Source organism: Myotis lucifugus, unplaced genomic scaffold, assembly GCF_000147115.1.
Source record: "Myotis lucifugus unplaced genomic scaffold, Myoluc2.0 scaffold_69, whole genome shotgun sequence".
NCBI lineage: Eukaryota > Metazoa > Chordata > Mammalia > Chiroptera > Vespertilionidae > Myotis > Myotis lucifugus.
This window is the reverse complement of record NW_005871117.1, coordinates 2,282,809-2,310,334: the sequence shown is the minus strand read 5'-3', so window position 1 is coordinate 2,310,334 and position 27,526 is coordinate 2,282,809. Positions and strand designations below refer to the sequence as shown.

Below are 27,526 nucleotides of genomic sequence, written 5' to 3'. Positions count from 1 at the left end.
AAAAGATATCTGCACTCCCATGTTTATTGCAGAATTATTCACAATGGCCAAAATATGGAATCAACCTACGTGTTCATGGATTTTAAGAATGGCTAAAGAAAATGTAACACACACACACGAAAATTCTGTCATTTGCAACAACATGGATGAAACTGGAAGATATTATTCTAGTGAAATAAGCCAAACACAGAAGGACAAATACTACATGATACCCCCTTATAATAAATCTAAAATAGTTAACCCATAGAAACAAAAAACAGAATGGTGGTTGCCTGGAGGTAGGGAGTAGGGGGAATGGGGACATGATGGTCAAAGGGTACAAATGAAATTATAAGATGAATAAGCCTGGGGATCTAATGTGCAGCATGGTGATTTTAGTCAACAATACTGTAGTGTATAGTTGAAATTTGCGAAGAGAGTAGACCTTAAGTGTTTTCAAAACACACACACACACAGTAACTATGTGAGGTGATGGGTATGTTAATTAATTAATTAACTTGACTGTGGTAACTATTTCACAATGTGCCCCAATAATGCTCGGGCTGTACAGCTGTGTCAACTCCCTCCCAATGCCCCCCTTCCTACTCACTGCCTTGTTGGGGGCTCTTGGCTGTTGTCCTCCCAGGTTGTGGTGCCTCCAATCACCTCCCCATCCCCTATTCCTGGTTCTGCCTCTTGGTCGCAGAGGCTTCCTCTATGACCCTCATCTTTCCAAGTCTGACATGTGCTCCTTATGCAGATAGCCAAGGGAAATGGCTATATTAAAGGGAACACGGAGACCTTTCTATGCCTTGCATTCAGAGACCCTGTGCTCTCCTTCCAACTCTCTGCCACCAACTACCCTCTTGAGCCCTCTGGGATGGAGGGAAAGAAGGGATGCAGCCTGGGAATGTCTTTTGTGTGGACTGTGGAGCCGGGCTGAGGGGGATCAGAGAGGCAGCCATCCTGGGAGTCCAGAGGCTGGTCAAAGAAGAAAGTTGGGGGCTAGGTACACAGAAAAAGGGATGTGTCTCAGCTGGAGAAGGGGCAAGCAGGAGACAGATAGGAAGAGAAGTAGGGGCATAGGTAAGGTCAATCCAGAGTCACCCCTATTCTATGTGGTTTGGAGCATTCTCCTAGGATGGGAAAAGGGATTCTCACCCAATTGGTTACCTATTGTTACAAGAAAAAGACTCCAACATTTAGTGTCTTGAGACAATAACAACATTTATTTTGTTCAAGAATTGGCAGTTTGAGTGGGGCTTTGCGGGAGGGCTTACCTCTGCTCCACTCAGGGTCAGGGAGGCAGCCCAGAGGTTGGGGGCTGGATCTTCTGAGGCTCATCACTCCACGCTGGCAGTTGATGCCCTGTTGGCTGACTTTAGCTGTAGCTGCCGCCGGCACACCTAGACATGGCCTGTCCGTGTGACCACTTGGCTTCTTCACAAGATGGGGTTCCGAGAGTGAGCATCTCTAGAGGAGGAGGTGTCACCTGTCCTGACAACCTTGAAGGTCACACAGGATTACTTCCGCTCTGACCACAGGCCTGCCCAATTCACCTGCCAAGGGAGGTGTGTCAACTTCAAAGTGTAAGAAAGGTACATGGGATGGATGTACTGGTGCCACCATCTTCGGCAAATAAAATTGGCAACGTATTTCTCCTATGCCTTCCCCAAGGGTTTCAGGCTAATTTCTTTGTCCAGTTTCTTCTATTTTCCCTCCCTGGACACATTATCACTCACACCCCAGGTTTCAGCTCTTTCGTCTCTGCTTACAACTCACAAGTTTACGTCTCCAGCCATGACATGCTGCAGGCCTCAGAAACTCAACTCATTAAAAACCCTCACTCTGCATCTCCCTGCCAAAGCCTGCCCTCCCTTGGAGTATCTGCCAGGTACCCAGATGTGGCCGACTCCATCCCCAAATCTATTCTGCCCAACCTTCTTGCACATGGCAGAAACTACATTTTACAGCCGGGTGACTATAAGCAACTCCTCCCTCAATTGTTCAGAAGGACATCTCTTGTCCTGGCCTTCCTCTCTCTCCTCTTGCCAGCGGTGGGAATAGTGTCCATATTTGATCACACCAAAGAATACAATATGCTGGGGAATGAAGGAACACAAAGATGGAAGGAACTTGGGCCCCTGAATGACATCATGGAGGAGAGCAGCCTCTCCAGCATAGATCACAGAGACTTAAGAGAAACTTCTAGCTGATTTATGGCACTGTACTTGGGGTCTCTGTTCCAGCAGTGTAGTCAACATCAAAAGCTAGAGACCTCAGGATCCTATTTTCCTTCTTGCTCTCCTTTCTAGTCCCTGTCCTTCACTGAGTCCAGTCCATTCTATCTCCTAGGTGTCCCTTGGAACTGTCCTTGCTTTGCCTTTCTTGTAGCCTCTCCCTTGCTTCCAGCTCTCACCACCTGACCTCTGAATTGGTCTCTATCTCCAGTCTCTCGTTGCTCCATCCCTAATGGCACTCTATCTTTTTCCTATTTTAAAAGTATTTTAAATTGAATTTTAGAGAGACAGGAGGTAGAGGGGGAGAGAGAAACATCAATGTAAAACTGAAACATCAATCAGCTGCCTCCTGCATACCCACTAGGGGGATCGAGCTCACAACCCGGGTATGTACCCTGACCAGGAATTGAACTGGCAACCTTTCAGTGCATCAGATGATGCACAACCAGCTGAGCCACACTGGCCATGGTTTTTTTTAAAATAAATCTTCACCTGAGGATATGTTTTAATTGATTTTAGAGAGAGAAGAAAGAAGACAGAGAGAGAGAGAGAGAGAGAGAGAGAGAGAGAGACATTGACATGAGAGAGAAACATCTATCGGTTGCCTCTCCTACACATCCTGACCAGTGATTGAACCCAAAACCGAAGTATGTGCCCTGACCAGGAACTGAACCTGCAACGTTTTGGTGTACAGGACGATGCTCCAACCAATTGAGCCACCCAGCCAGAGCCCTAATGGTACTCTTCTGCTCAAAGATCTCTGATGGCTCACCATTGCTTCTCAACTAATAGGACACCATCTGTTCCCACTGCATTCCCACCTACTCCCTCTGCTACAGCCACATCTTACTAAACATCCTCATGGGTCTGCTGGTCCCTCCTCTTGGTTTCCCAAAATCCCTATTCTCCACCCTTCAAACGTCTATTCATTGTCCAAACCCAGATCCAGTGCTGCCTCCTCCCTGATGCCAGTCCAGGAGGATTTCCACAGCCTCCTCTGGGAATTAATCCTGTGCCTCCACTGATTACAGCCCTATCACAGCCCACCTTAATGCAACAGTTATTTCTGTGACCCACTAGTCTGGACAGTAAGTTTTGGGGGACAGATATGACCTGGCCATCTTTTCACTACCTCCACACCTAAGAGAATGCTATGTATGCAGTAGGTGCTCATTACATGCCTGCCAGTTGAACATTCACTTTCCATGGCTGGAGCCTCACAACTCTGGGCAGTGGTCTTGCCACAGGTCACCAAGGTTGTTTTCCTTCTCATCTTGGGGACTTTCCAAGGTGACCCCAAGGGAGGCAAGAGGGGCTGCTCTTCCCATACTTCCCTGGGGGCTGGCGAAGGAGCAGCCATGGGCATTCTGTCAGCTCTTAGAGCAGTACCTGTGAGTTGACATGTACAGGTTTTGTAGGTGTGGGCTTTGGAATGGGATAGCTCTGGCCTTGAATTTCAGCCCACACTTGTTAGCTGTGTGACTTCAGGCATGTTCCTTAACCTCTTTGAGTCTCAGTTTTCTCTTTTATAACATAAGATTAATACAGTACTTATCTTCTAGAGCTTTTGTAGGGATTAAAAAAGATATAAAGAAATATAAAACTCTTGGCACAAGGAAAATGTCCACTAAATGGTAATAATAATCCAATTTCTTTCCTGTGGCCTGCAATTCTGCCTGGCGAGAGGGCACCAGGGCAGGCTCCACTTGAAGGCTGGCCCACTGGAATTTGTGCTGTGGGGTGGGGTTTCTCTCTGGACAAAAGTCAGAGAATGTGTATTGTCACAACTGTCTTGGCCCCAGCCGGGTAGTTTCCTGGGTGCTCCCAGAAGGTGGAGGATAAGGAGTAGGGCTGGTACCTGGTGGTGCAGGAGGGAGGGGCCAGCTGCCTGTAGCTAACCCCAAAGGAACAGGGATAAACTAGATCTGGCTGGCATCAATCGGCAAGGGTCCAATGTTGGGAGTACAGAGCTGGGCAGGGTGCAGAGCCAAAATGAACAGTCTGCTGTGGTGTAAAGTATCTGGACCTGTGTGGTAGAAGGGGTGCAGGCCCACAGATGACCAGACTTGGGTTCTAGGAGAGGGAAGTGCTGAGGGCATCTGGAAGATGGCCTGTAGATGATGGGGTCAAAGAAGGAAGCTACACTCTCCCTAAATACCCGCCACACTAAGCCTGGGGGCAGCAGATCATATCCAAATCCTCCTCACTGGCAGGGGGAAGATTCCTACTTCACACTGATTCAGGGGTTCGGTGGCTGGATCTGTAGGTTACAACCATTTGAGTGGAACTAGCATTAGTGGGTCCAGTGGTGTGCTGGTAAATTCTTTATAAACAGCTCTCTGAGGGTGGTGGTGGGGGGGGGGTGGATCACTTGTAGTGTTCGCCAATGGCTGTGGTGTAAATACTCCCATTGTGGCTGATTTCAACCTATCAGTAAAATGCCACAGAATGAGGAGTTGGAAAGGGCTATGCACAACTGGCCCTTGGGAGCCTGTATGAGCTGATTATAGCACATTGCTGGGTCGTGCCTGACACCTGCATTAGGGAGAAAGGCAGATGTGTGTGATTTTAGTGTACAGAGAGGTAAAGGCCACTGTGCCGTGGTGAGAAGCACAGAAAATAATGGCCTTGGAGTCTAACAGCATATGATAGAATCCCACCTCCGCCACTTCCTGGTTGTGTGACCTTGGGCAAATCACTTCACCTCTCTGTGCCCCAGTTTCTTCATCTATAAAGTGGGGCTAATGACAGCGCCCTCCTCATAAAGTTAACATGGAAGGTTGAACAGGTTAATACTGGCTTGTGGTAGGTTGCTATTTACTAGAGTAAATGACACAGAAGAGTTGGAGTGCTGCCTTGGTCAGCATAATTTTAGAAAGGAAACCCCAGCGTCCCTCAGGACATTTGCCAAGGGCATGCTCTTTTTATAGTTGAAGCTTGGATTTCCTTTAAGATCAAAGATTTAAAACCTGCAGATCCATGCACTGCTTAAAATTATTTTTCCAACGTTGAGTAGTGTACTTATTTTATAAAGAGGGTCCATCACTTTTATCAAATTCTCAAAGAAACACACAAAAAGACTGTGGTTTTTGCATTTGTCCCTCAACCCACAAAAGGCTTAAGAACTAGTGACGTGGAGTGTGTAGAATTCCCACCCCACAGGAATTGCCTCTGGACGATGTGAGGGAGAGATGCTTGTAAAGTGTATGAAAGAAAAATGGCAGATACAGAGAGACAAACGAAGGTACGCGCAGAACTCTGAAATGTCTCTCCCTTGTTGAGACCTGAAGATGAGGAAGCTTCTAGCAACAGGGCAACTGAAGCATTTGCATTCGAGAGTCCCTGTTCCTGCTTTCTCTTTACTCCTTCCAGTCCTAGGAATCTCCTCTTCCTTTCTCCAAATTCCTCAATCTCTGCCCGCACCTTCTGGACCCAACATAGGAGTGTCCAGAGGCCCATCCCTGTGTGGGTGTATGGATTCACAGGTTTGCGCTGTGTAGGTGTATGGATTCATGATTGAAACTCACTCAGGTGTTGCTAAGATTCAGTGATTCTGTTTGTGTTCTTTTTGGTCATGGCTTGTTTCTTGTAGGTTTCTGTAGTCACCCTATAATTATGTCAGGTAGAGTTAGTGCAAAGTTGATTTAGCATCAGTCTGCCTCTGTTTTGAGTTGGAGGCTGTATTCAGTTTTTTATCAATAACGTGGAAGGGGATGGGAGGTAGGTTTACTGCCTTCCACCCAGTTTTTTGTTTGTTTGTTTGTTTGTGTTCATAAAAGATGATCCCTTCTTCCTGGCTCGGTGTTATGTGCAGAGCCAAAATGAACAGTTGTCTGATCAAAGTTCTTTTTTATACGGGTAAAAATTACATCTTTAAATTATTGCACCATACAACTCCAGGCACCTAAAAGGAGCAAAATCCACCAACCTGAAATGACAACTTCTGTGGGCTTATCAAATACCACCCTACCCAGTTTATCTACAACAAGCACGTCAAACTCAAAGGCTAACACAGGCCAAATAAACAAGGTTTAAGTCTATGTGGGCCGCAAAAAAAACCAAAAGCTTCAATTTTCATTGAAACGTAGGTTTATTGCGATAGAGACATGCTGAATACAAAGGGCTGAAATAAATGAGTAATCATTAACATAAAATAATAGAATATTTTAATAAAAATTAATATTTTTCTTGAACATTAACTTACCAGACACTGAATAACTGCACAAATTAATAACGCAAATAAGGCTATTTTTCTTGTTCTCCTAAAACAAAATATTTCCTGTTGCGCACACCAAACAAGTCAGTACAAGGCTAATGACGTGGCAATTGGCTGTTAAAATATTCGCTGCTAGTATTAGTGGAGAGAGATGGTGGGCCTGCAAGTAAGGCACATAAGGGAAATGAATGCAACTTGATTATAGTAATCAGTTATTAGCGAACATAGTAGGTCGTTATTAATAATTATGTATAACAGGATTTTGGAAAAATTAAGTTACGAAATTCTTATTAAAACGATTCTTATATACCATTATGTTGGCTGGGTCGCAAAAAAATATTCATTGTGAGCCACACGTGGCCCGTGGGCTGGGAGTTTGATATGCTTGATATACAAGAATCTGTGGTTAAAGGTAGAAATTACCATCCAGTGAACCCTGGAAGGCCATGAACAAGACAGCTCATATGCTGTTCCATCTCCCACCCACCTCACTCCCCTGAGTAACAGAACCCTGAATTTATTTAGGGCAGCAGTGTGCCCAGTTAAACATTACACTTCCCAGCCTCCCTTGCAGCTAAGTATGGTCATGTGACTTAGTTCTACCCAATAAAGTAATAAGCTGAAGAATGTGTGTGTTTTTCAGGAAGACTCATCAAAAGGGAGGGGACCCTTTTACCTCTTTTCACTCTTCCCTCCTGTTGTTTGGAATGAGGTAATGGTTGCTGAGCTCAAGCAGCAATCTTGGACTTAGAGATGACGTGAGGATGAAGGCTACCTGGTTGGGCTGGTACAGCCGGAAACAGAAGGAACCTAGGTTTCTAATAATCAAGGGCAATTCTTAGCCTGAACTGATCACCTTGAGACTGAGAGAAGAGAACATTTCTCTTAAGTCACTAAGGGTCATTGTTATTGTCAGCAAATGCAATTTCTAACTGATGTATGGAAGCTCACCCAGCCCCAAGTTTTATACCATGGGCAAAGAAATTTAAAGTTACGCTAAGGCCACTGCTACTTTTCCTCCTACTCTCTTTGGAAGAATCATCTTGTCCAAGAGGGCCCAATTCTTTCCCATCTCTCCTCTCTTCTTTTGTTTTTTCATTTTCTCTGCCTTCCCCCCTCTCTCCCTCTCTTCTTTCCTTCCCTCTAACATTTATTGAGCATCTACTATGTAGAAATAGGTATAGGACAGTGGTCGGCAAACTGCGGCCCCTTGAGTGTGGCTCTTCCACAAAATACCACGTGCAGGCACGCACGTACAGTGCGATTGAAACTTTGTGGCCACACTCAAGGGGCCAAAGAGCCACATGTGGCTCGCGATCCGCAGTTTGCCGACCACTATAGGAGATAGTCCCTCTTCCCCAGTGTCTCAGAGTCCAGGCTACCAGGAAAAGGTAGAGAGTATAATGGTGGGATGGACAGGTGCTTTGGGAGCAAAGAGAAGGGTATTGGATCGAGGGAGGGGGCTACAGGAGGAAGAATGACTGGCTCAAGGGAGGGGGCTACAGTAGGAGGTGACATAGGCCTGAGATATGAAGCAGAAGTTTTGAGTTGCTGGTAATTAGGAAAAGGAGGCAGAGGACAAAGATTCCCGGCACAGGGACTAGCACAGAGTAGTATAGCAATTACAGACTTGAGCTCTGGAGCTATAGATATGTTATTTCTCTCTAGTCCTGCATTTCCTCACCTGTCAAATGATGATAGTAATAGGACTACATGAGTGCCTGGAAAGTAAGTGTGTATATACATGCTACTTATTAACACTATTATTGTCAGTAAATGCTGCCTACCTATGGTATACTCAGTCCTATATCAGTTTTGAAGACAAGTTTCATAGATTCCTTAATTGGGTTGTCCATGGTCACACAGCTGTGAAGAGGAACTACTCAAACCCAAGTATCCTCATCCCTAGTCCAGTGGTTTTTATATCTCTACCGTCTGCCTTTGCATTCAGTGATGAGGGAATGCAAAGTGAGGGAAAGATCAGTGTGTGGTGGGGAAAAGCCTGGAGGGCTTCCTGGAAGAGATGTTTGAGGGAAGCGTTGGGAGGAAGGCATTCTAGGGAAGGAGCATATGATGAGCACCACTAACCAAGGTATATAGGGGTTAGTTGGCTGGCAGTGTATCTCAACTGTGAAGATTGGTGAGACACAAGGTAGGACAGGCAAAGAGGGGCCAGATTGGACGATAAACCATAATTATGGGCACTCTGATGGTCAGGTGGTAGAGTGAGAATCTAAGCCTGGGGGGGGGGGCATACTTGGTTCTGAAGTAAGAGCGCTGGTCATAATGAAATAAGACTTTGAGGAGAAAAGAAGGAAATAAATCTGTCTTTATTAAGAGCCAGTACAGGCCAGACAGTGGGTGGAGCATTCTCACATTTATTATTTCATTTGAGCCTCTCAACACTATTGGGTTAATATCAATGTGTCCATTTTACAGATGAGAAAACCGAGGCCCAGAGTTGAGCCAATGGTGGAGCTGAATTTCGATTTAGATCAGCCCATCCCCAAATTTGTACTCTTTCCACTACAACGTGTGGCTTTCAGTTGTTCTCTCTCTCAGAATGCCCTTGTGCTTTGGGTGTCCCTATCAGGCACTGCTGCCTAGCCAGGGGCTCGAGTCTTTTTACCAGGCAGAGACCTCTTGGGCAAGCCCTGGGGTCACACTGGGTGGAGAGGGCTCACTATTCCTGGGGTTTTGGGGGATCCTCGGCACAGCATAGGGTGAAGTACTTGGGTTCTGGGTCTGATAGAAATGGATTCCGATCTCAGCTTTGCTGTGCACTCACTGAACTTGAGCCATATCCTCAACCGCACCAAGCCTCAAAGCAGGGCGGAGGGATGAGCCCTGGCTTGGTTCAGGCCTCAGCTGGGAGTGACGAACACTTGTGGAAGTGAAATGGTGTCTGTATTCACTCCAAAATAATGGGGGGAAGCAAGTTGGAGGGGGTGGAGAGGCAATAAGGTTGGCCATGAGCTGATAACTGTTGAGGCTAGGTGACAGGCTTATGGGGGGGGGGGACTTTTATGCCATTTTCTCCATAGCCTATTCCAGGTGACCTCATCTGCGTATGTTTGAAAATCTCTATAATGAAAAGTAAAATAATAATAACAATAACACTGAAAACTTAAACAAAAAAAATTTATGTTCACTACACTCTCTCTCAGCTAACACAGAATCTCTAGTTCCCAGGCATTATTATGTTTTAAAATCTCCTCAATTGAGAGCAGCAAGATGAGGCTCTCTGCCTCAACTCCACCTCGGACTGGGTGTGTGACCTCAGGCTACCCTCCTTCCCTTGCTGGGCTCAGTTTCCTCTTCTATGAACTGGGAATAAAGATTCTAATGGCCTCATGGACTCGTGACGTTTAAGTGGGATAATACAGGGTAATGTGGGCTGGAGGCATAGCAGAGTGAGCGGGTCTGCCTGAGCTTTGCAGTCACTCTGAGCATGACTAGGCCTCTAGCCACAGTGGTGAGGAACTGGAAGCCAGTATGTACAGAAGAGGCCATCAGGGGGCCTCCCAGGGACATGCCTCACCTTCTGGGCAACTTTTACCCTTTTTCAAAGCACAGGTCGTTCATCAACCAGAAGGCCTTTTTTCTCTGCCTTTCCTTACAGCTTAAAGGTCACCCAGCACAAAGACACCATGGTCACTCGTGTCACCACCAGAGGTACAGATGGGGGCAGGGTCTGAATGGAGAGGAAGGCTTGGGCTTTGTCTGCTGGCCTTGCTACTGGCTTCCAGAACTTAGTCTCCATTTCTCCATCTGTGTCAGGGGCTGGTAAAGAGATAGCGCTTGATAAGGAGGAAGCCCTAGGAAATAATGAGTGGATGAGAACGAATGAATGCATGAATGTGTGGGGACCACAGCAGTGTGACAGACAAGGTGACCTGTTGGGACCTCCAGGGTGGCGGCGGGAACTCCCAGGATTGGGGAGGGGTCCGTGACACCTGGGCCAACTCCTCTGGGACAGGGAAAGAAAGCAAGAGAAACACAACAGCAGAAGCTAGAGCAGGTGGAGAAGCACCGAGGACATCGTTCGCTGCAGGAGAGGAACGAGTAGTTACGAGGAGGAGACTCTCAGACACCGCTCCAAAGCCCAGCGAGGGCGGAGGCGGAGGCGCGGGGTCTGAGGATGACCACCCAGGCACCCTGCGCACCGGCCGAAGATCCGCGTCTCCTTCCGCTCCGCAGGGCTCCGCAGCGCCGCCTGGCGGAAACGCCGCGCTCCGCTCGGGGATCAGCAGCGGCAGCAGCAGGCTGGTGGGCCGGGGATCCCGCCTCAGTTCTGGAGAAAGCCGGAGAGAGCTCGGGGCGCTCCGGGGGTGGGGGTGGGGGGCGCGTTTGTTCCCCGAGGGTGCTCGCACCTCGGCTTGGACCCAAAGCAAATATTGCCACCTTCTCGTCTCTAACCCAGCGCCCAGGTGACTCAGCTCCGTCCAACACGTCGGGGGACGCATTCTCCTCCCAGCGCCCGGGTCCCCAGCTCTGAAACGTTGCTGCCTCTGAATAGTTTCCGCGGGAAGGAGGTCTCATGAAAATGTCAAGGCGTTTTGGTTTTGATTTTTGGTAATAAAATACCAAGAGTTGGCACAAAGGCACAAACGTGCCCAGTTGGTCTCCCTGCCGGTCCCAGATCTGACATTCTAGGGCTGGGTAATTTCTAGGGGGCACAGGCCGGGGCTGGGGGGTGGTGGCCTAGGGACCCCTGTTTGAAAACGCGAGACGAAGGAGGGCAAAGCCTGTGGAGCAGGGTGGCCAGCGGCGTGTGGCCGGCGCTGGTGAGAGGGTGAGCGGGCCTGGCTTTCCTGTCCCGAGCTGTGGTCGCGATTTGGGCCGCACCACTTCCTCGAACCCCCTCCCCTCTCACTCCGCAGGAGGGGTGGCGTCTGTCTGAGAGCCTGGGGGTGACAAGCCTCTCCAAAGGCCGGGGTTCTCGAGGATCCAGGCCCCGCCAGGCTCGACCCAGCGCCTCTTAGCCGGAGTGGGAGCGGCTCTGGGCGGCCCGGACACCGCCGGCCAGGGTCCCCCTCGGGCGCCAGCGCCTGTGTCTGGAGTCGGGAGCCCAGGCTGCAGGGTCCGAGGCGCCAGGGGCTGCCCTCCTCTGGGGAGCGGCGTCGGAGCCCGAGTCTCCACTAAGTCCTCCCCAGGCGGGGGCCCGGCAGCTCCCCGCCGCGTCAGGTCGCCGCGCCCGCTTTGCGTGCCACCCGGGGAAAGGCCCGCAGCCGTGAGGCTGACGCTGGGAGGAGGATGGAGAGTCTCAAAGTCCCCAACCCCCGAGCAAATGGCGGCGGCGCGGCGCGACTGACTGGCCGAGGCCCGAGGCGGCGAGCCTCCCGAGGCTGCAGGAGGAGTTTGGCGCCGAGGAAGGCCCACGGCCGGGAGAACCCAGAACGGCCTGACCCTAGAGAGAGAGAGGGGGGTGGGGGGGGTTCGGTGCGCACGCTCAGCGTCGCGGCTCCCTGGTCCCGGGATCCCAGGAAAGGCGGACCTGGAGGGCGAGCGCCCACACAGCCAGGAGATAAGTCACCCCCAGGCCTGGAGTGAGAGCGTGGTTGTGAGCAGGAAGGGGGGTGGGGAGCGCATGTCCCGAACCGCCCCCCCCCGCAAAAAAAAAAAATTAGGGCTCTTCTCTGCGTGGATCCACGGGCAGCTCAGTCCCGCCGCTCACACTGGGGAGGAGGGAGCGGCGCGCACCGCGGGGACCCGAGCCGGGACTGAGGGTCCCACCGCGGCTTTGCGGAGCGCAGCTCGCAGCCCAGAATGGCTCTTGGCGCCCACCGGGCCGCCCCCGCGAGGCCGGAATGGTTGCCAGGACCCTCGAGGGGTCGAGTTGGAAGGGGCTTCCGGGTCCCCTGCCCCGGCGCACTCTCCTGCGGCACCGACTGGGACAGAGCGCCGGCTGCAGAGGGATCGGGACGCGGAAAAACAGCCGCGGCGCCGGCCGGCCGCGCGTCCGGACTCCGGAGAGGAAGGAGCCGGGGAGGGTGGTGCTGGGTGGAAGGGGGTGTCTGAGGGGGTCGGCTGGCGGCCATCTCTGGCCCCGGGCAGCCAGAAGAGGAAAAGGACGGCAAACTCACTTTCCCCTGAGAGAGGGCATGGTTTGGGCGCGCTCTCCCGAGCCCCGGGAAACAGGGTCCCGAGCGCCCTCCGTCCCCCAGCCTGTCCCGCTGCGGCCCGGGACCGGGACCGGGACCGGGACCGGGGATGCATGGAAGGCAAAGGGAGGAGCGGCGGGCGGCGCGCGGCACCTCCCCGGGGCCGAGGCCGGCGGGCGAGTCGTGGCCTGCGCTGCTCTCTGTTCAAAACGAAACCCAAACTCCTAAAAAGCTCAAGAGGAAATTGTTAAAAATCATTTTCTTTCACTTTTAATAAACAGGCTGCTGGGAGGAAAAGAGAAAAACGAAATGAGCGACAGCTAAGGACAAGATATTTCCAAATTGTGAAATCCCCTCTTGAAAAATATTTCTCCTAAGACCAACCCCACTGCTGGGCAGCCCTTCCGAAGCCGTGGCCTCTTCCGGAAAATCACAGCAGAACAATCGAAACGCGGCCGCGGTCCTGGGCAGGGGTGGGCACGAGGCCCGGGGCGCCCACTGCGGCCGCCTTGCTCTTCTTTCTCTTTAACCAAAAAATAAAAAAGATAGTAATAAGAAGTAAAACCTTTAATACATCAAATATACGGAATTTTAATCTTTAAAGCGATACATTGTCTATTATTTTAGTACATGACGTAAACCTTACTTGCCCCCTTTTCAGCGGGTGTACTTAAAAATTAAAAATAGTTAAGTGTTCCTTTTAAAGAACAAAATAAGGCAAATGAGGTTTTGGAATAGAATTGTTTTTCCTTTTTTTTTTTGTTTTCTTCCAGAATACATACAAAAAAATACCCATTCTCTTCCAATGGTATACACCTTAAAAATAATTGCAATTTGAAATCAGAGCTGACAAATTGTGACTTGTTTTGTTTTTGTTTTTCATTTTTGTAACAAACATGCATGTAAATTGTGTTTCAATCAGACATTAAATAAGAACGTACAATACAATCATAGCAATTTTAAAGTAACATTAAAGAGAAGACCTCTAGTTCTGTGGTGGTTTTGTATTTATTTATAATCTACAAGGGACGGGAGGGTTCGTTTTTTCCTTTTTTAAATCCCCCCTCTTCCTTTTTAATTTCCCTCCCTCTTCCTTTTTATCTACGGAGCTCAAACTAAATAATGCACTTTAGAACCATGGGTCCGCTTGGAGCTAACATAAATAAATACCAGTGTCCACCGATGCAGTCCTCAGATGAACACTTTCTCAATTATTTTTTTCCTTCTTTTTCTATAAAAAGTCAAATGATATTTTTTTTCAACTTTTATAAAGTTTGGGTGGGCAGGGGAGGCGGGGGAAGGGGAGTTTCCCGCCGGGTCTCGGTCGCTGTTTCGGGCAGAGAGATACGGTATATATATTTTTTTTCCTTTGCTGGCCCGGGTCGTCCCCACTCACGGGTGACAGTAGCTTCTCCCCCGTTCCTGCCCCTCCCTGTGCCCCTCCCCTCCCCCCAGCTCCTTTCTTTCCCCGGCTCGCCCTCGCGACGCCCCTCACTGATAGCCCAGCGCCGAGGCCGTGGTCAGTCTCTGTCCGTAGAGGGCGTAGGGGGAGTAGTAGGGTCCGGTGGCCGCGGGCACCGGCACGGGAGCACCGGGGGTGGGGAGCGGGCTCTTGGAGTAGGGGTGGTAGCGGCTGCTGAGTCCCAGCGCGTGGTGGGGGCTGCGCAGCGCCAGCGTCCCCGGGCTGCCCGGAGCGCCCGACGTGGGGATGTGCATGTGGCAAGCCATGGCGGCCGCGGCGGCGCTGGCCAGAGAGGACGAGCTGGGGTAGCCCGACAGCAGTTTGTCTGTCCCGGGGAAGGCCGTATGGGTCCGCAAGTGGCTCAGCAGCTCTTCGGACGTGGCGAAGCGCTTGTCGCACGGCCCGTTCGCCGACACCCAGTTGCAGATGTGGGGGAGCGGATCGTTAGGGAGCATGAAGCCGTAAGGGTAGAGGGGGTGGCCGGCCAGGGAGGGCGGTGTGGCCCCGGCAGCGGCCGCGGCCGTTAGCGACGAGTGCACGCCGTGCAGCGGGTGCGTGGGGTACACCAACGGGTATCCGGACTTGAGCGCCGCCGCTGCGGCCGCCGGGTCGTGGGCGCACGAAGCGCTGGCCGCCGCGGCCCCCGCCAGGTGGCTGGCGCAGTGGTAGCTGAGGCAGTACGGGTCCCGGCACAAGCTGGCTGTCATCACGGAAGGTGGCGACGCCCCGGCCAAGGGACTGGAGCCGGCCGGCTTACTGCAGCCCAGAGAGCCCGCCGCGGCCGCCGCCAGCTGCGCCCCCACCAGGCTGCCCGGCTTGGTGGGGTCGAGGGCCACGCCGTGCGGCAGGAACTGGGGCGGGTAGCCGGCGTAGGCCCCCGCCAGGCTGCCTGGGTAGGTCATGCCCGCGGGAGGCAGAGGGAACACTGTCTGGCCCGGCTTGTAGGGCGATACTGGAGCCACCAGCCCAGAGCCCAGCACCGAGGAGGAGGTGGGCGCGCTGGGGCCCGTGCCGGAGCTGGAGCCCGATGAACCGCCGCAGTCCGAGCCTAGAGCCTTGCCCCCGGGGCCCCCATCTGGGTGCTGGTTCACGTCCACGTTAATCCCACCGCCGCAGCTAATCCGGCCGTGCGCCAGCCCGGTGGGCGCCCCTTCGGCCGAGGCACCCCCCGAGCCCTTGCTGCCTCCACCGCCGCCACCTGCGTCGGGGTCCTTCTTGTCGTCCTTGCCCTCCGGGCCGCCCCCGGCCGAAGGCAACATGCCTCCTGGTGAGCAGGCCGAGGCGCTGGAGCTGGGGCTGCCTGTCCTGGGCGTGAATGGCTGGCAGGTGGCGCTCGGTACTCGGAATCCGGACTTCTCCGCCGAAACCCCCCCACCGCCGCCACCCCCGCCGCCGCCGCCTCCGCCGCCGCTGCCTCCCGGCTCCTTCTTATCCGAGCCGGGTTTGGAGTACGGCTTGAAACTCGATTTGTCCTCCACGCCGATGTCACTCAGCTTGAGGGGCCCCGACTTTCCGTCCCTTGTCACTCCCGGGGCCGCCGGCACCGCCCGCGCCGCCCCCATTGGAGGCGACCGAGGAGAGTTTGGAGGAGGGCGAGGGGTCGGGCTTCCCGATCTGCGAGCAGGTCTGCGCCAACAGTGCCAGCGGGCTCTTCTTAGCATCCAGCTGCGGGGTCATTCGTGGGTGGTGGTGGGGGGGGGGCACAAAAAGAAACAAGGGGAGATCCTTTAGAATCTGGCTTCTAGGATTCCACCCCCCCCCCCGCCGCCGCGAAGATCCTTCCCAGCCCCGAGGCGCAATTCTAGGCGGCACCCCTACACACACACACACACACACACACACACACACACACGCACACGCACACACACACACACTCGTCCTTGAGAAGGCAGCAGACACCCCTCTCCCCCAAACTGGATCTTACATGTCCTTGCTAAGCGCTAAACTGGATTTTTAAAAAACTCACAAAATGTTTTGGTTTCTGACTCCTAGACCCAGAACTGTACACCTCCCCCCACGCCACCCCATCCCTAATTCTTCAGAGTTAAGGGCTCAGGAGGTTTGCGCCTGAGAAGCTGTGTACCAGCTTCTGGGGAACCCGAGGACTGCGACTTTGGAACCGTATTTCGGGCTCCCGTCCGTCTTCTGGGCAGAAAGTGGGCCTGGGTCGGGCTAGCCGCTTTTATACCAAAGGGAAGAACAAGTTTTGGTTGCCTTACCCCTAACATTCACACCCCAGCGTACCTCCTCCCACCTTTCCGCCCTAGTTTTAAGGTGCGGGAGCACTATCCTCTCTTCCCACCGGGAGCTGAATCACTTCGACCCCCACCCCCACCCCCAGATCCCAAGAGAAATTCCGTGAAGCGAAAGCCAGGGTGGTGCCATCCCGGCACAATCCAGGCAGAGGGTCCTTACCTCAATGGGGCTGACGGGAGTGGAAGGCAGGGGCTGCAGGTACTCGGGGTGCAAAATGTGGCCAGTCCGTGCGGTCAGCATCTTCAGCACCTTGATGGGCAGTCGGTTCGCCTGGCGGAGAGGGTCAGAAGGGGGCACGGCGTGCACAAAAGGCTTGGTGCTGCCGGCCGGGGACGAGCCTGGGCCGGGGCCGCAGCTATTTCCAGAGAGCGCGCTGGTCCAGGCAGGGTCCGCACCGCCGCCGCCGCCGCCGCTTTGCTTACTGCTTCTTAGGGCAGAAAGCGAGGGCGCTGTGCTCATGACCCACCCGCGCGCATGGGAGCAGCGGGGGGAGGGCTCCCGGAGGCGCGGGGCGGGCTCGGGGCTGCGCGCTCGCCCGGGGAGCAGGAGCAGCAGAAGGAGGAGGAGCTGGCGCCGCGGCCACCAGCGCCCGGCGCGCCTTCTCCGCTGCTGGAGCCAGAAGCGAATAATCCTGGGTGGCTCGCAGCGGGGCCGTGGCCGACCGGGCAGAGCCGGCCCGACTGCAGGACTGCGGAGTGGCTCGCCGTATCCGCCCCGGGCTGTGCCCCTGCGCTGCGCGCTCGCGGCCCGGCGTTGGCGCTGCTCTCTGCGGTGTGAGCCGCTGCCTGTCCAGCCGGGGCTCTGGCGAGGAAACTCACTTCAAAAGCAGCTGCACCGAGGGGGAGATTAAAGCCTTTGCCGCCTTCCAATCAAATGGGAGCCCGAGGTGATTGGAGGGTCAAGGGGATGTGACGCGTCCCGCGCCGCCGCCGCCGCCGCCGTCGCCGCCGCGGCCCGGACTCTCAGCGCTGGTTTTAATGGGCAGCTCCCAGCTCGCCGCCCCCAGCCCCCCACCTCCGCGGCTAGTCCCCTCCCTCGATTTCGATCCGAAGGGTAGCTGGACTTCTATTCTACGTTTGCTATCTGCCGCCTCCCTCTTTTTTCCCCTCCTGTCGTCCTTCCTTTTCCCAGCTCGAAAATAAACTGAAACCTTTTGCAGGAGGGTGCATGTGAGGAACAGATGGAGGTGGCGTTCAAACGGAGCACGGGCGGACTCTGGACCACAGCCGGACTGTCAACACCAGGGGTGCACAGGGGCCTCGAACACCCAATATTCTCTCCTCCTCAGTAATTGAAATCTCTCGCGGTGCGGCCGCCAGGGTAAGGAAAGGTGGGGGGGCGGGTGGCTGGAGGAAGTCCGCCCGCCCGATTGGATTTCCCGGGATTTGGCGGCGGAGAAACCAGAAGCTAGGTGGGCAGCGGTGGCGGTTTTGCTCCGAGTTATGCGCTGGGCTCCCCGCCCTTCCCGGCCACGTGACGCCCGGGGACTCGCAGATTGGGGCAGGATCGAGGGTCACATGGTTCCTCTGTTTCACACTCAGCCCCCACTGCTTACTCTCCCCTGCCATCCTCTCCTCTCCTACCCGCTCCCCCCACCCCCCGCCAAGTTCTTCGGGCATCTCCACCCCTCCATCAATTGTCAATGTTCCTCGACCGCAATCAATCAGTTATTTGTCAGCTCTTGTCAATCCGCCCGTGATTTATGTCAGCTTTTGTTGCTGATTACAAGGCGGGTGCGACTTGAAGGGAAAAAGAGAGGGAGAGAAAGAGAGAGGAAGGAAGAGATCCAGGGGAAACCGGAGGAGGAGGAAAGGGGAGCCGCCTCACGGGATGGGAGGGGATGGGGGCTCTGAGGGAAAAGAATGGAAGAGGGGAGGGAGGCGCTCAATGTCAAGAAAATGAATAGTGAGAGTAAAGTGCGCAGGTGCGGCCAGGGTGCTGAGAGGGGTGCGCAGGCCTGGGGTGCGCGCCTCGCCCCTCTTGGTGTCGGAGTCAGAGATGCACCCTTCCACATTTGGGGGCTTAGGTCTGTTGGGGCCTTGGAGTTCGGAACGGCTTCGGGTACCCGAGACGGGCGCGGGTGATGTCTAAAATCGGAGATTTTTTTTCCTCCCCTGGAATATTCCCTCGGGGGCACGTAGAGTGCGGACGCCAGGCTGCCAGCCTGCTGCGGACCCCACCCTCCGAAGTGCCCTGACCCCAAACGCGGCGACTTCTTCCTAAGACCACGTCACCAATGAAACCTTGAGTCCTGAGAGGTCAATGGTGGGGTATCCCTCTCAATTCTCTGACCCCCGGGGATGGTGGTGAGGGCCGAGAGGCTGCGAAGAAGAGGCCTGACCACGGGTGTATCCGGGAGCGACGTCTCAGACTCACTCTGGCCGCTTCCCCAATCCTTGCGCACGGTGCTCCATCCTCGCGGGCTTGGTAGCCGGGGTTACTCCGGTCTGCTCGCTCGAATTTATGGAACGCGTAGCCGGGACTGACCTGCGCTGGGAGAGCAGAGCGAAGGAGCGAAGGAGGGCGGGGGAGGCTGCCTGTGGGAACTCGGGCTCTTCCAGGGAAGCGGAGCGGGACTGCCGCGTTCCCCTCGATTTGCACCGTCACTCGGCTGTTTGGAAGGAAGAGGGGAGGCGCTGTGCGTGTTTCCGTGTACCTGATTCTGCGTACACAAGTGTGCATGCATGACTGTGCCGCTGTGTGAGTTGTCAGGGCTTTGATAGCGTCTGGATCGAGTTCGGGGGTCACCTTCAGAAAGTCGCAGAAATTGGAAGGTGGGGCGAGAGGAGAACACACATCCCCTTACTCGGAAGGACTTGGAAGACTTTGAATCTCCCCTCCCCCACTTTTCCGCCCCGACTCTTCTTTTGTTGTCAATCCTTTTGATAAATGGCGGGGCAGGGAGCGCTGGGAGCCTTGAGTCAGTCGGTACCCGCGCGGGGGGGCGGAGGCCGGGCCGGACACCGGTTTCACTCGCGCTCTCGAGGCGCAGAGCCGCGCAAACGCGGGGGCCGGATTTCGGACCTGCCCTCAGCGGCGCTCGCCCTCTCCTCTTTAACCATCCCATTCCCCTCTCCCCCATTTTTGTCTCTGTCTCCCACTCCTCCGAACAGGTACCAAGAACTTTCCGGGGTGAGTTTTAGAATTTTCTTGTAGGCATTCACTTTCTGCGTTTTAATCTTATCCCTTGATTCTTCAGGTTGGTAAACTTCATGAGATGGCAACTTGACTAAAGATAACTAGAAGAGGCGAGTGAGGCGGTGTGTATTTTGGGCTGCTGTCTGTCGGTGTGTGTATGTGTGCGCGTGTGTAGGTGTAAGAACACACCTGCATTCAGGGGGGTTTGGAGTGTCTGTGCGACAGCCGAGGAGGACGAGTTTGGGAGGTGGTGGAGAGGCCACGAGCAAGGCTGTGAAGGTTGTCTTGATCATCTTCGGGTAGCAAGTCCCAGTGAGTCCTAAACTGTCTCCGAAGAGCAGCGCCTTTGTGAAGTCGCTTGTATCCTGCGGCTATGTTAGTGTCTGTGTCACTGAGTGCGCGGCTGTCGAGGTGTCGGCCTGGATCAGCTGTGGAGCCCCCAGCTCGGCGAGCTCTGCTAAGAGCCGGGTGTCGCCAGGCCTCCCCTCGAGGCCCAGACACTGAATGCTAGGGGCGGTGGCCATAGCTGGAGGTGAACACGGGAGTGCCCCCCCTACCCCAAGACTCAGTTCCTTCCTTCTTCTGGAATTGGGTGCGGCAGCCCCAGCACCCAAAGCGTGGGGAAACCAGAGAGTGGCCCCTGTGTCCCTTGGAACGGGCGTGCCGCGGCATGGCACGGGCCTGCAGGGCGCTGCGCGCCTAAGTGTCGTGGTCCGCGCGCACTCGCCCTTCCCCAGACCCAGGCCTTCGCTCCCGGGCTTTCGGGAGGATCCAGCATCTGAGCAGGCGCGTCTCGTCAGGGAGGCCAAATCCTCGCAGGCCTTGCGGACCAGTGGGGGTTTATTAATTACTCGGCGCTAGGCCTCCTGCCTCCCACCCCCAGCGGCGGTTGGCGTGGATCTCCTGTGGATTTTATTTGCACACAATGGAAATGATTTGTCTTCTCTAAAAAAGGAGTGGGCATGGCAGATAGCTGAGGAGGGGGTGGGAGGAGAAAGAAGGGGAGAGAGTTGAGGCAAAAAGTTTGAAAATGCCTTGAACTATTCACTGTCGAGATGGCTAATCAGTATTGAGGCCGGAGGGCAGGCGGGCCGCCTTTCACCGCCGCTTCCCTTTCATCTCGGGCTCGGCGGAGGCGCTCAATTAAAAGCCTATCAGTTTGTAAGTAAATCAACGCCTATCAGAGTTGTCACATCAAACAAAACGATTATTATTGCAGCCCGCCTCCCCTATTAATCTCCCTCGAAGATAATCCGCCTGACAGGTCAGACCCGGCGAGCTGGAAAGCCTGGCCCAGAGCGCCCAAATAGTCCCGGACTGGCGCGCGCCCCTGGGGGCCTCCCCACCCAGTACGGCCCCGCCTTGTGGTCCCCAAGGAGGGGGAGAGCAGAGAGCGCGCGGAGGCCGCCGGACTCAGGGCTGACCCTCCGGACTGGGAGCAGGGCCTAGATTCCGGGGCTGGTAGGGGAAGGCTCCGGGTGGCCTTCCCTCTTCTCGAGACCTTGAAAGTACCCACCTTGCCTACGCCAAAGCCTGGCCGGTTCCCGGAGTCTCGCCACGGCCTGCACTCTTATCGGTTCTCCTCCCCTGGCTCTCTTTCTCTCTCCCCCGCCCCCCTACCTTCTCTTTTTTGTTTCCTCTCCGGCTTCTCTCTCTTCTCTCCCTAATCTTTTTCTTCTCTCCCCCCGCCCCTTCCTCCCCCCCCCCCCATATTTCCTATTCTCGCCCTCCTCTAGGTGTGCGGTACCACTTCGGCGCGGTCCCACTCTCTGAAGAAGGGCATTCTCAGGGCCCGGGTTATTCCTCTGCGCCAGGGCTGCCTCATGAGTGTGTGCCACTTCCGGGACCCCATGACAAACTCCTTTCTAATTTTTTCCTCAAACAGGGGCTCTCAAAAAGTCTATGTCTGTTTAAGGTTTGGTTGCATTTTGGAGGGGCGAGAAAATAAAGAGAGACCAGGGCAGTGAGATGGATGGACAGTTGCAAGCACCCCATTGTGGAATTAGTATTTGGTCTTGGAATTTCACTGCTGCAATGTCTCTGGTCTCTGACCTCGCTGACGGCATTGCTTGGGCATTGCAAATACTCAGAGACCCACCAGGCATCTGGCCTCAGCACCGATCCTGTGAAGGGGTGCCTAACATTTCAGAAGTAAATACACCCAGACAACTGCTTCTGTGGCCTCAAACTGGCCCTCAGCGGGCCAGGTGGTCTTGGTAACCTTCTGGGAGTGAGCTCACGCCCTTCTTTCAGGTGTTCTCTGGGTCGCCCTCTGGGACACCTGGGAACCAAGTGCGACCTGCCCTTTTTTCCACACGCTTGCTCCAAATCCATAGGCCCAAAAGGCTACTGCCCTAGCTCGGTGGAACCAGAATTCAGAGGTGGATCAAGAATTTGAGGGGGAAGGGCTGCCCATAGGCCCCCAGGCCCTGCTATCCTGAGCCCCAGGAAGGCTCCCTCACCGCTCAGGAATCTGGGAACCCCACTTCGCTGCCCCCCCTCCCAGGCAAGGCAGTGCTGGGGTCTGGGCCCAGCTTCTCCCAGCAGTCATATGGGAGTGGAGTCTGAGCCCCCCTCAGGGGGCTGGGCGCCAGAGATGCAGGACCCGTGACCTCCCCACCCTGGGTTTCCGAAAGCCCCTCAATTTGTGTGTATTTTCCACAGCCGACCTGGTAGGAATATTTATTTCTATACACACAAATATTGTAGCAGTGTAATGGCTCAGTTACCTGTGCGCCTGTTTTTCTTAAATGTTTTTCACCTCTGCCATGCCACAGATATTTAAAGAGGCGCACATACTGTACCCCTCGATGATGTGGAACTCACTCTGGCTATAGGAAATATTGGGTTGGGTGGTTATTTGGACATAAGTACTATCTCAAGCCCAGATTACACCCAGGCAGAGGCTGTAAAAAGACCCTTGCTGTAGAATTTTCCCAACTTCACTATATGTGCACACACTGAGAATTTAATAATATTTTATATCCCTCTAAAGATCTAAATATTCAGATGTTATGTTACATGCCCTTGAGCCGGAAGCGATCTTCCGTTCACACTGGACGTGAAGCTGTTTGTATAATTTTCATCTCCCTGCACCACACATGAATCTTGATCGTATAAATTCAACCTTGTCATTTTTAGAATCGACGGGATTTCTCTGGCTGCGGTTTGCACTGCCTCTACCCGAATAAATCCAGCTCGCTGCCAACGGGCAGGAAACGCCTCCTGGTTCTCCTGTTCGCAGACGCATCGGCCTGGAACGCGACCCACGGTGGCCTCTCGTGCTCGTGAGGCGGCAGGTGGGGCTTTCCAGGGAGACTGGACGATCAGCACCCTGGGGCCGAGGGGCCCCTTGCTGCCCCGCTGTGCCTAGCAGCCCCCACTTCTGGTGGGTGCTTCAGGAACCCACCAGGCCGAGCCCGCCCGCGGCGAAAACTGAAAGCAAATTCGGCGGCAGATGAAGCCCGAACTTTCTTCCATGCAAGTTTGCAGCAGAGAATCGGCGGAGGCTTTGGGAGGTCAGCGTGACTACGCGAATGCGAGAAGGTGGGGCCGTAGGCGAGGAGGGCCAGGGGCAGCCTGCAGAGCGCGGGCCCGGGTGAAACGCTAGGGAAGGTGCCTCTCCTCCTTGATGTCTCGCCAGCTCCTTGGCCGGTCTGTAAAAACAGTTCCCAGGGTGCCGCGGACGTCTAGGATGTGTTCGCGGGGACTGCACCGGGGAGGCGCTGGCTTTGTCAAAGTTGCAGAAAGAGCTTTCGGAGAAGCGTCCGCCCAGCCGGGCGCAGGAAAGCTTGGGACCAGTTAGCCTTACCCCGGGCGAAACGGTCAGAAATCCTCTTGGGGAAGGGGGTGGGGGGAGTCCATCGGTGGGGAAAAAAGGAGACATATGTAAAACTGTAGACAATAAAAAAATCTACAAAAAAATCCTCTTGGGGAGCCCCCTCCCCAGCCCGCTCCCCTCACCTCGAAACCGCGGGTAAATAACCTCCCGTTGCCTGCACTGCGAACTTCCCGGCGCCGCGCCGAGCCGCGGTCGGCGGGCGAGGCGGGGACGCAGAGCCGGCCCTCCAGACACCCCGGCCCCAAGACGGGCTTGCGCGGGGGTGAAAGGACGAGTGTGGTTCCCGCTCCCACGGGCTGCCCAGACCATCACCGCCCACCTCCTAACTCCCCGGAGCGAAACCTTCCCTCCATGGGAGCCGCTGTCGGGTGGGGTGGGAGGTGGGGGGCTGGCTAGGGAGCAAAGTGCACGGAGGTGGGGCGGGGGTAGTGGCGGCCGCCCATCTCTCCGCAGGGCCTGTCGCCGGGCCGGCCGCGGCGGGTGAGTGATGAGGGCAGAGAAGGGCGCCCATAAATCGCGGGTGTCAGGGCGAAAAACTCTCTTTATTGTCTGCGTGATGGATGGGCCCAGGGACGAGACACCAAATACTTCGTATCGCCTTTAAATGGGAACACATTTTCCGCGGCCATAATTCATGTTTTTTAAATAGAAAGTTTGAAATGTTGCCTATATTTCACCGGCCCTGACATATTTATGAATCGCTCCCTGCATGCAAATATCATTATTTAAAGCGCCGGGGAGAGCTCGGGGGAGGGGAGGAGGCGCGGCCCCCGGGGTGTGGGAGTGGTGAACCGGAGAAATGCGGCTGGAGGGGGGCTGCTCCCTAAAGTGAGCACAATGAGGCGCGAAGGAAAGCCGCGTCCGAAAGCCGAACGCACCCGGGACTCTCCGCCCGCGCCGGACCCCGAGTAGCCGCTCCGGGAAGTTTGCGCGGCTTGGGGTCCGGCACGGGCCTTGGGCGGCTGCCGGGAGACCAAGGGACATTCTGCGTCCCTCTCCCAGGCCCTGATCCCAGCCGAAGCCACCTTTTCCAAGAAAGAAGTAAAAAAAATAAAATAAAAATAATTTAACAAACGCGAATAATAACAATCCAACATGTTTCGTATTCTTCGCCATTGCATCGATTTTTATTGATTTTCGTTCTGCAAACCTGAGATTGTGCGCACCCGGGCGGGGCGACTGTCAGACCCCAGTCACCGCAGGGAGTGAATGGGGGATCACCCTCCGGTGCCGCGGCCCCGACCCGCCCCCACCCAACCAGCTCACCACCTCTCAGGCGCAACGGAGCCTGCGCAGGACGCGGGGTCTCCATAGACCCGGCCCCCACGGTACTGGGGGCTTCGGTCTCGCCCCCTCCACCTCTCCCGTGCTCGGCGGCGCTTCTGGGGTCTGCGCCTCCCCTCCTCTAGCTCCACTGTCCATACAAGCGCTTTGGAAACGAGCCGGGCACGTGCCCCGGCCTCTCTCCCCAGCCGGTCCCGCCGGGGAGGCACCCACACCTGCGCCCTCCTCACTAGAGGTCTTTACCTGTGCAGTCCCCCTCCCCCACCTCCCACTCCCCACCCCCCGGCGCCTGCGGCCGCGCGGATGACAGCGGAATGGAGGGAGGGTGGGAGGGAGGGGAAGTGGGAGGGACAGAAAGCACCGCCTGAGACAGTCAGAGACGCAGACCTGGGGCCTCCTTCTTCGGATCAGGAGTTGGGGTCTTGGCGGAACTTGGTTCTAGAAGCCGATTGCTCTGGGAAGAACTGGCCGATAGCTGGGCCAGGGTACCCCGCCTCGGAGGACGTGGAGGGCCCGGCGGCACTTCCGCTGGCCCCCGGCGAGGCCCCGCCCCTCCGCCGCGCCGGCCCGCCCTCAGCTCGCTAGGCTCCGCCCTTGGCCCACTAGGCTCCGCCCCCGGTTCACTAGGCTCCGCCCCCCGGCGGGGCCGCGGGCTCTAGGGCCACTGCCCGAGGCCTGGCCCACGATTGCGGTGTCGCAGAAGGGCAGTGGGCAGCCCCCTTTTCTCCCCTGGGCTTCTGTTTTAAGATTTAAATCACAGGAATAGCATCACACATACACTAGCAACTTCGGCCCAAACTCGCACTAACACGTTGTCCAACTCCGGTCTTTTTGGGGTGCTGAGACCTGCGTGGCCACGGGCTCGCAAACCTTCCGTGGGGCGCTCGGACAGCAGGGAATACATATCCGTGCCCACAGGTCCCACCTGTCTTTTGGGAAGAATGAAGACAAAAATGAACACTTTCCCAGCGTTCGCTTTGTGCCAGATACTAAAACTGTGTATGAATTATGTCCTCACAGCAACTCTTCGAGGTAAGTACCATGAATGCCCTGTTTTATACAGAAATTGGAGCGCGGAGAGAAGAAATTGGCCTTGCCTCACGCCCGTCTCATCCATATTCTTGTCCCTTTTCTTCAGATCCCTAGTATCCCAACCCATCACTCTGGGGAAGGTTGCTGGGCTTTTACTCACCTTATGGGGGGAGTGTCTGAGGCCAGTTACCCACCTCCACTAGCAGCTCAGGCCTTGCTCGGAGGAAGAGGACCTGCCCAGGAGAAAGGTAGCAATGGGATGCGCTCAACTCAGCCCCTGGGCAGCTCCCAGCCTGGCGGGAAAACCGGCCAAAGAGCATCCTCCTGTTGTTTCTCTGTGCTTTCTGCCAAAGCCTAAGTGATCTTTTCAAAAAGCACACCAGACCATGTTCCTCTTCTGCTGAACAGCCTCTGGGTTCTCACTGTTCTTAGGATCAAGTTGAGCCACTGGCTGGCAGACTTAGAGGCTTGATTTGCCTCAACTGGCTTTACTGCCTTTGTCTGTCTCCTACTCCCCGTCACCCTGAGCTCCTGCCTTTCCTTACCCAAATGTACCATGCTACGTCCCACCGCAGGCCCTTGCCAGTGCTTTCCCTCTGTCTGGGATGACCATCTGTCCTCTTCACCTGGCTCACCACTGCTATTTCTTCAGGACTCAGCTTACACACCACTCCTCTGCACCTTGCTACCTGGTACTGGGTCAGGGCTCCTGTATCCCTCTCTCAGAGCACTTACCACACTGGGGGTTCTTGTACAGCAAGCATGTCAAACTCAAAGGCTAACACGGGCCAAATAAACGAGGCATGCGGCCCGCGGGCCGAGAGTTTGACGTGCTTGTTGTACGGAGTCTATCCCCTTCACTAGATGGTAACTTGGAGGGGTCAGGGTCTGGGGCTATTCCTTCAAGGAATTAAGGAAGACAACAGCTTTCATATATACTATCAACTGTGCTGAGTGAGTAACTTTTGGGGTTCCCTCCACTTTTGGGGGCCATCAGTAAGTAACTATTCATTATGGTTTCACAGCCTAAAATGTTTTCAAATTTTTTAAAATCCTAACCCCAGGATATTTTCTCCATTGATTTTTAGAGAGAGTGGAAGGGAGGGAGGGGGAGAGTGTGAGAGAGAAACACTCACTGGATGCTTCCCCTATGCACCCTGACCAAGGATCAGATCTGAAACCTAGGTACAAGCCCTTGACCAGGAATTAAACCTGTGACCCCTCGGTGAACAGGTCCATAGTCTACCACTGAGCAACACTGGCCAGGACAAGATGTTTTCAATTTAATACGGGAAATAATGCAAATCTCATAAAATATTATTTTGAGTTTCTATATTGTAAATATCAAATAAGCAAATGCTCAAGGAAGTTGGAGAAGAGAAATGTCAATGGGTTTCCAGTCATTTATTCACATTTTCAAAGTGTAAGATGTGCTGATTGACAAAGTATAATAGAACCGCTCCTTCCCCAATGACCACTCCTCCCACCATTCAGGCTCTTTGTCCCAAGGTTCTAGCCTGGTCCCCTCTCCTCTTCCTCACTTCACATATCATTACTACCATAGTTAAATTCTTTATTAGCTTCTAACTGAGCTGCTGCTATAAGAATCTTCTAATTGTTCTGCATATCTACAACCTCTCTTGCCTCTAATCCATTATACATACTCTTGCCAGCTTAATTTTCTTGATCACATCATTCCCTTGCTCAGAAATCCTTAGTGGCTCTTCATAATCTAGTTCTAAACTACTTTTAAAAGAGCTGTGAGTAAGATGCATTCAAAAATTATAAAATAAAAGTCAACACCAACCCCCAAAGAACTCAAATACATAAAGAAAAACATTATGATCTCACTCATTTCTCTAATTTCCCACCTAATCTCCCGATATAATCAGTGTTAACAACCTGCCGTTTAACTTCTATCCCTTATTTTTAAAATATATTTTTATTGATTTCAGAGAGGAAGGGAGAGGGAGA

General features: G+C 54.2%; 1 protein-coding gene and 1 long non-coding RNA gene across 3 annotated transcripts; one reads left to right on the top strand and one right to left on the bottom strand.

Annotated features, from left to right (window-relative positions):
* Positions 1-13,091: 13,091 nt before the first annotated feature.
* Positions 13,092-16,806, bottom strand: ZNF503 (zinc finger protein 503). The gene is given in 3 exon segments (XM_006090217.3): positions 13,092-15,525; positions 15,527-15,666; positions 16,417-16,806. Coding segments are annotated over 3 exon segments (1,935 nt in total). The 5' UTR covers positions 16,717-16,806; the 3' UTR covers positions 13,092-14,030.
* Positions 16,807-16,926: 120 nt separating this feature from the next.
* Positions 16,927-23,607, top strand: LOC106697425. Of its 2 annotated transcripts, none has more exons than XR_002829658.1 (3): positions 16,927-17,143; positions 17,417-17,577; positions 22,537-23,607. It is a non-coding gene; the product is annotated as an uncharacterized LOC106697425 (long non-coding RNA). The 2 variants fall into 2 exon arrangements; XR_001348527.2 differs by lacking the exon at positions 16,927-17,143 and adding an exon at positions 17,159-17,310.
* The last annotated feature ends 3,919 nt before the right edge of the window (positions 23,608-27,526 follow it).